The sequence below is a fragment of the Helianthus annuus genome, chromosome 11 (assembly GCF_002127325.2).
Source record: "Helianthus annuus cultivar XRQ/B chromosome 11, HanXRQr2.0-SUNRISE, whole genome shotgun sequence".
NCBI classification, from domain to species: Eukaryota; Viridiplantae; Streptophyta; class Magnoliopsida; order Asterales; family Asteraceae; genus Helianthus; species Helianthus annuus.
Genome location: NC_035443.2, coordinates 23,925,264 through 23,934,323, shown reverse-complemented (window position 1 = coordinate 23,934,323; position 9,060 = coordinate 23,925,264). Strand labels below are relative to the sequence as shown.

Here is a 9,060-nt window from a genome sequence, read left to right as displayed (position 1 = left end):
AAGGCATACTTTCCATCACTTTTCACACGTAATAATCCAAGTCAGTTTCACTATATTAAAACCATAAATAATATTTTATTAAACTATTTTATACATTATACGTCCAAAACTAAAAGTTGGTCTTTTTTTAGGAGGCGGACGGCGTAGACAAAAGCATCAAATTATCACAAGCCGTCTGATCCCATTCGGTTGCGGCAAAATGTTATCGCCATTCACCTACACTTGTCTGCACATTTGGAAACTAAATTTCCCCATAGTACAACATCCAATGCACAAAGTACAACAACAATAACCTCATCAATTCAAATACTCAAATTCTAACACAACTTAAAATTGCAGAATTTAACATTCTGTGTTCATGTATATATACAATCGGAACAAAGATGTAGTAACATTAACATTATCAGCGCATCAAAAACATTATCAGGCTGCTCTTAAACTTTTTTTAATTAATCCTAACACATTCTTATATTATCATATTATATCATATTTTTTTTCTAAACTTTAGGGTTTCATATGCTCTGAAATGAAAAAAGTTAAACAAAAACTACATTCCGGCGACTTCTGCCGGTGGAAAATTCAGATCCAGATCGAGAGCAAACGGTTTCTCCGCTTTCGGACGATCGGAACTCACCGGATTACTAAAATTAACCACCGATGATGAGTCAGAGTCCGATTGAGAACCGTTACCGTTGCCGTTACCGGTTCCGATTGTCAAATTAGGTTTAGATCCGTCAGATTTGAGGCGGTTACCGCGGTTAGCGATGTGATCGATCTGCGAATGAAACAGGAACAACGAATGAGCCATCGGAAAACCGTAGCGTGCGTGCGATTGCGCGAGACGAAGATCGAGAGCCGGAGGAACAGGCACCGGAACGACGGTGATTGGAGCGTTCGGAGCGGCGGAGTTAGACGACGACTCGACGGTGCTGCTCTCGCCGCTACGGCTTTTAGTCACAATCCTCTTTCCGGCGACGGTTACGGCGGTGTTTGGGAGGCAGAATTCGTTAGGCGACGGAAAATTCGTCTTTGCTTTATCACCGCGAAACTCACGCGCCGCGGTATCATACGCACGCGCCGCCTCAACCGCAGTATCAAACGTACCGAGCCATACACGGCTTTTTTTACCTGGATCTCTGATCTCAGCTGCGTAACGGCCCCACGGACGCTTGCGAACGCCGCGGTAGCGAGTCTCGGAGGCGCCATTGACGGCGGCGGCGGTGGCTGTTGCGGTGACGTCAGGTTTCCCGCGAGGAACCATTATGTGAGAAATGAAGGTGAGAAAAAAGGGGTGGGGATGAGGGTGTTTATATAGTGGGTGTAAAAAAGGGGGCTCATAACCACTCTCATGACAAAAGGCGCGTGTGGATGTAATGTTTGGCTCCTCCTCCGTGGCCTAGGGCTAAATTCAAGAAGTTTTACCACCCCACCCATACATATTTTGCTAAATTAAGGGTGTTAGAATTTCACACTTTATTGTTTTGTTATAACTTTTTTAAGAACCATATTATCAACTAATTACTTTTCATACCCTCAATTTGAATTACACAATATAAAACTTTAGGAGGATTTGTGTTAAATAGAAATCTAGGGTTAGGTGATGTAATTGCGAATTCGTTAATGCGGATTTTCTATTAGATATGTGCCTTCACAGCAGTGTATTTTTGTTACAAGTGTTTGTGTTTTGTATGATTGTAAGAAAGGTTACGTGTGTGAAAAAGGTTTACGTCAGACGCTTGATGGATATAATTTATATGGATGTATATGCTTGTGGCGGCGTGCTGACGTTGAGCATGATTATCAAATTTGGGATATTTCAATTGTGTTATTACGTAATGTTACAGGGTCAAGACGCATGAAGGTTTAGGTGCATGACGTTATATCTCGTAGAAATATGTTCTACAAGGGATATAATGATCTATGGATGTGTGTGATTACGTAAGTGTTTTTTGTCGAGTAATGGTTAAATGTTAGTGGTGTGCGTCCTAAGTTTACTTACAAAGCATGTAGATAATCTACGCAAGCATATAATTGTAGAAGTTTTATAGTCAATAACATCTATGTTTGTTACTTTTCCTAAATCTACTATTGTTGCATAAGGTCTTGATATGGCACGTTCACTTACAAAACATCTATGTTTGTAGATTTTCCTAAATCTACTATTGTTGCATAAGGTCTAAATATGGCACATTTAATATATGAGATCAACAACACTTGGTACTTATAACATAATGTAATGGCTTAAAACCATTTCAATGAAATAAAAACTTAAATAACCCAAAGTCGTCTCAATGGATTCAAAACCTAACTTTAAAAATCATAGTGTCCAATGGTTATTGTGTTAAACATCATAAAGTGGAAATATTTGTTTCAAGTAGTAGGATAACAAAAATGAGATTAAAACTAAAAGCGAATGGTAAGTTAAGCTTCCAATGTATATTTAGAAATTGTTAGTAACAACTGCCCATGCCAAAAGCCTTTCCATGTTCACATTTTTTCATGTTGGTTGTTACAAACTCTTTTTCTTGTTATGTACATCTTGACTTTTACATTGTCGTATTATTATATATAACAATTCACATTCGACGTTGTATCATAATATTAACTCGTCTACTAATTTTGAAGATGAATATGAAGATAGTTAGATTACATAAAGATAGCAATTGTACCTTCATCTACGACTCATCAACTTTGAAACGTACTAGATGAACCAACTCTTGTTCGGAGCCATCAACTAAGTTAAGAACATCAAATTATAAACATATAACGAAGGTCCAGATGTTGTAGCAAGTTCACACACTGTAAAGTATTGGTTATTGGCATTAACACACGACTCATTCGTGGCAGTTAGTGCTCAATTGTCTTCATTTACGGCTCATCAACTTTGAAAAGTACTAGATGGATCAACTATGGTTTTGAAGCCATCAACTAAGTTAAGAACATCAAATTGTTAGCACATAACAACAGTGCAGACATGGTAGAATGTTCGCACAATGTGAAGTATTGGTTATTGGCATTACCAAGCAGGGCACACCTTGGATCCCTTGCCACCCAAGAAGACGGTGCATACAATACAACACACGAGTACTAGAATCACTATATTCATAAGCAATCAGTGTAGAGGTTAAACTCATCTTCACCCTATAAATATCCCCCTCAACAGAAAGGTATGTTATCAATGACCAACACACACACACACACACACACACATACACACACACACACACTTACACTGTATTATTTTCTCTCTCTGCAAAACCCAAACTTGTTGTCATGTTTGAACTTGGTCTCGAGGGGTAACTCTTGTATCCATACTAACACTGCTTTCTAACACACGCTTAAAGAAAACCAAACCTTTAGAACCAGTGGAGTTCAAACCAAGTCACGACATCAGATCCTTTGTTGCGATATCTAACGCCATTTGTGGCGCAAAATGAAAAACACCTTTTTTACAACCAAAATGGTTAATATTATCCATCATGTCAGTGTAATCCTTTAAAAACTTAGGTAGATACTACATGAGACATTGCAAGACCTATTTGGTCGGTAGGAGACATGAAAACACCACCTTTATTCATCACTTCACTTGATTTATTCGACACAACCATTACACTAGACGATGGATGAGAATATAAATGCTAAGGCGATAAGAAGAATCAAAATACTTTTTCCCATTTTGTGACATCTCCATTTATAGATTTCTATTTTCGACCCATTAGTTCAATAACAATATGAACATCGTTTGCACATCAAGCCCTAATTAACGCATGTCACCATGACACTATCCACACCCAATTCAAAACTAATCAATATAGTCATATACCAAATAGGAAGACCATTTCACAATATAAAAACCTATAGAAATATCTCAATACTACATGGGGTGACCTATCTTGCCCTTACCGACCATTAACTTCCATTTCATAGTCCAAGTATGGATATCGAGCTTTTTATTCATCCACCAACAGACGTCTCTAGACGTTTAACATTATAATGAAAAAGTTAATTTTTCGATCATTTAGCATATGATGTGAAGTGAAGTGACATAAATAGAAAAGTTTTCAATGACTAATATTTTCATATTTCTTTTAGCTTGTTCTTTTAAAGAAGATTATTAGCTTAATGTGATATACCAAATGTTTAATGATAATATATTGGTTGTTTCGTGCTTGAATATTTAAGTTTACTAGTTAGTCCTAGTTCTACTAGGGAAAGTCTTAGTGATTGGTAAAATGTGCACGTGACGCACCACATGTCGGAGTCAGGGGCGGACTCACCCCTAGCCTAAGGTAGGCGGGCACATCCTCGGAAAAAAAATTTAATGCTATTTTCCGTCGAAAATCTCGTCCGCACCCATTGAAATTTTTCGTCCGCACATCATAGGTAAAAAATGTTATCGATTTATATTTTAATTTTTTTAGTAAACTCTGATTAAAAAAAAAAACTACCTAAATTATATACACTTATACTACCCAACCTAACCCAAATACCTAATACCTTAACCAAATATTTCATTAAACATAACTAGTCCACTAATTCCTAGCCCATTAAAAAACCCAACCTAAGTTCAAATTATAATAATTAAAATAAGCCCAATAGTCCCTTAGAATTCCTCCTGCCCTCCCTCTCTTACGTCATCTCTTGCCAGCGACCAGCGAACACAGCAGCAGCCACAACAACATGTCATCAGCAGCCGCGAACCACCACCGTCCGACACCAAACCAACCGGAATACGATAAAGGGTAAGTGTTTATGTTTTTTTGATGATTTTAGTTGATATTATAGGAGAAAAAAGGGTAATAAAATTCTTAAAAAGGTTTGAAATTTCATGTGTTTTGACGTTGTTTATGGTTGTTTAGATGATTTTTAGAGTGATTATGTTGTTTAGATGATTTTTAGGGTGATTACACACGATTTCTAGGTTTACATGACATTACCCGACCCGATACAAACCGATTTTTTTACTTATATACCTAGGGGCCTAAAATTTTTAAAAATGTTTCGCACCCCTATGAAAAAAATTCTTAAGTCCGCTACTAATCAGTGTTGTAGTGTACACCTCAAAACTTAGGCCTATTACTTTGGATGGAGTTACTTATCACACACATTAGAAGACTTTAAAACACCAAATATTTCATAGTCATATACATTTTAACACTTCAAAAATTATGACACATGCTAGTATAGGATGTCAATTGCGCTTGCCATATAGCCGATATATGCTTTATCATTGCTCATCTAGACTCGCCATAAACATGTCGATTTTTGCTAGTGAGGCACGACCTCATGTCTTGTTTGTCTTCTTCTTTCTGGAATCTTGAGTGGGGCACGACCCCATGCCTTGGTGGCACGACCCCGTGCTTTTCTTCTGATTTGTTGTTTTTGGTTTTGGGGTGAAGCTCGGAGGGTCGGTATGATATATCAACTTTCCTTCTTTTGTATTTATGCTGGTTTTTACCGTTAATTTGTTACTTTTGAACATTTAAGCTATTTTAATCCTGAAAATCAAAAGCATTCAAAGAAACACACTTTTTCCAACATTAGTACAAAAATGGTGATTTTACACCTTATTTGATATAATTTATATGTTGCATTTGATGCATTTCAATAACTTATCTAATCTGACTATTTGAATTTGAATGATCTCTAACGTTTAATTATCTCCAACAGTAATTAATCATTTAAATGATATAATTAACACACAAAACATGTGTATTATATTTGTATATTCAAAGCATACACACACAAATAATATACATATATATTGACCAAGATATGGGTACACATGTTAGTGCATATTTTGTGTGTCCGTCACTGTGCGAATAGGCCAGATAGAGCGTGTGTTGAATATTGTATATATAACAACCCTCCTAGAACCTTTAACGTGACCCTAGATGTCCTAAACCATACCCCGTACGCGAGAAACGAGCCCGAAATACCGTTGTATTTATAAAACTCAAGAAAAACAAGATTTCTGAGTCGCTCGCGGGCCGCGACAGACGAAGGAAGATCTTTCGCGGGGCGCGGCGGCCTAAACTTGTCCGGCACACAATTACGCCATGTGGCGAACGCGTGGCAAGGCTACCCCCTTGACTCGGCGAAGCTATAACCGCCACGTGGTCTCTCGCGGGCCGCGAAGACCGAGGCTTACTTGGTCGCGGCGCGACAGACTGGCCGAGCAGCCTATAAATGGAGGGGTCGAGCTCATTTGTTCAGCCGTTCAATTCTAAATTTCTCTCTCAATTTCTGAATAATAGAAATAATACCCGGGCATAATACCCACTATAAAGTGAAGCTCTGCCTCGTTGTAAGTATTATAACCCTGCTGTAACAACTCTCATCAAAACTATTATTTCTTATTATATTTTGTCCAATAGGAAACCCTAATTGAGACCACCAAGTGATACTACATGACCCCTAAAATTTTCAGAACAATCGGAATCAGGATCAGGGCCCCTAAAATTAAGGGGCTGGGGGGGGGGTATTTCCTAGTTAGTATTATCCAAACAGTTTTCGATAAAAATCGAATTTTAACGAACCGTCGACTCACCCAAGCTACTGAGACACGTGGCTACCCTATGCTAAAAGTGACCTCTCGCGCCACGCGAGAGCCTCTCGTGACACGCGAGCGCGCCGTTTTTCCAGTATAAATAGAGGAGTTTGGCACTTGAATTTGGGCGTTGGTTCGACGTTAAAATTCGATTCGTACACCGAGATATCGTCTGATTACTATAAAAACACACATAATTACGAAATTCTGCCGCGATAACAGGGTAATAACTCGATCGCTATTACGATTCAATGTCCGATCGATTGAAACTATCCAATGGATGTTTAAGTGCTGCTCAAACCCGGGTTATAGTTTGTCATTCATCGTGATTCCGACATGATGTTTGAGTGTCGCCCGAATTCGGGCTATACTCTGTCATTTGTTGCGAATCCGCTGGATGTTTAAGTATTGTACTTTGTGATCGTTGTGAGGTTTTAATCTCGTGAGCTTATCGTAAAAGTTGTATTCAGTTACTTACCTAGTTTCGTGTGCATTATTGGTTGAATTAGGTTGTCAGGCTTATCACTAGGCTAAACTCTACCCCATACACTTACAATCAAAGTAGATGCTAATTCTCAGAAGAATTTGAATCAGGAAGCTTGTTAAATCAATACTGCATGCTTATAATGTGAGTCATTCTCTTTTTATCAAATTATTTCCAAAACCCTATTTATTTTCAAAGTTATAATTACAGGGATTAAGTCTTTGTAATCACTAAGTTACAGCCGGTATGTGGGGTTTTGTATACATTACTTGATAACCGTCACCATTGGACAACGGGTTAGCCAAGGGGTGATATGACCATAGTCACAGACACCATTGGACAACGAGGTAGCCAATAGGTGGTCGAGTGACAAATACCGTGGGTATATGGTTGATATATAGAAACATTGTAATCGCTCTTAATACTGTAAATTATAACAAAGTTGTAATTTACATTGATTGAGTCTTTGCCAATCTTAAAGAAGCAAATGTAAAAACTCTCAATGCTGTGGATTATAACAAATATGTTTTTGTACAAAAATGAATGACTTCACTCAGTATTTCCTACTGACAAAACCTTTTTAAAACGCGTTTCAGGTAATTACAGTAGATCGGAATAAAAGTTGGATGCGGCACCAAAAGGCTTACAGAAGTGGCTTGATTTATCAATTAAATTAAATAGAGTTGTTTTATGTAATCGGGTTTATCCCATATTAAAAGCTACCTTTATAAAATGTGGGTTTATCCCCATCTGTTTAAATAAATAAAATCTGGTGTTTCTAAACTCTGATATTTTTCCTAACTCACGGTCCTGATGAAATTTCCGCTGCAATGTTTTTCAAAAATAACCACCGGTACCACTTGGCTGCTCGCGGCTCCCGATTCCGTCCAGGGTGGGGTCGGGGGTCGTGACAGAAGGTGGTATCAGAGCCAATGAGTTAAGCCAATAGGTGTTATGATAATAATACCTAAGATTGACCGAAAGAGTTAGGAAATTGCTATTAACTGATAGCACACTTGATAGTATTTAGACTTGAACCTAAGAAAAATTGCCTTAGTATAAGCTTCGAGATAAGCTAAGTACTTGTGTAAATAAAGTGTGATGGGTTTTGGTATGCCGTGAGGATGATAACTAGAACGTTGCAAGTATGGTAAATAAGCAATAACACTTGGCCACTGTTATTTCTTATTTATTGATACTACTTTGTTCTAGAATATGATCCGTCATGTGAATACTAATTTCCTTATTCTTAGTTAAAAGTCATAATGCACTTTCCAAATCATGATTTAAGAAAGATCTATTTATGGGAAATACAAATTTCTTCTTCGGCAAGACTGGGTATGGTGTAGCAGACTCTCCAGCTTGTCCGGATATAATGAGATTACCTCTCCGGCGAGAACCGGGTAAGACGGGGTATATGATATGTCAAACGAGTGACAAGAATTCCTAAATAATATCATGACATGATGTCTGACTTAGAAATATGAATCTATTAAATACATTGACCTTATGAATGATATGTATATTGCAGTATGTGAAATGTGTAATTATATAGATATGTATATCTATAAGGAAATTCAAAAATCATAAGGATTGACAATTTAGCACAAGCATATGTCACTAATAATTATAGATTTCTTTATCAGGAGTCTCTCGTATACATCTATAATTCCGATATCAAACATTATTTCATTTGATCATCTATCTTGTAACTCGTGAGACAATATAAACGACGGAAACCCTTTTAGTTGGAACGCCATCGGAAGTATAAACATTCCCTATGTGTTACCTTAGATTATTAACACAATAGGAAATCTGTAACTAAAAGTCATGCTAAGCACGAGACGTCTAAAAACCCACGCTAATGAAGGGTACTTCTACTTTATTTAAAAACTCTTATGAAGATAAGAGTGACCACGACTAGATGCAAATACTAAGACTCTCTTCACCTATAATCCTACTAAGACTACCAGTGACAAAGAAACTATTATGACAATACACGGGTTGCAAGGGACTAAAATTGTCC

At 37.5% G+C, this 9,060-nt stretch overlaps 1 protein-coding gene across 1 annotated transcript; it reads right to left on the bottom strand.

Annotated features, from left to right (window-relative positions):
* Nucleotides 1-318: 318 nt before the first annotated feature.
* LOC110891403 (ethylene-responsive transcription factor 4) lies at nucleotides 319-1,295 on the bottom strand. Its single transcript, XM_022139095.2, has one exon. It carries the CDS (start codon nucleotides 1,259-1,261, stop codon nucleotides 548-550), a length of 714 nt encoding a protein of 237 aa, XP_021994787.1. The 5' UTR covers nucleotides 1,262-1,295; the 3' UTR covers nucleotides 319-547.
* Nucleotides 1,296-9,060: the final 7,765 nt, after the last annotated feature.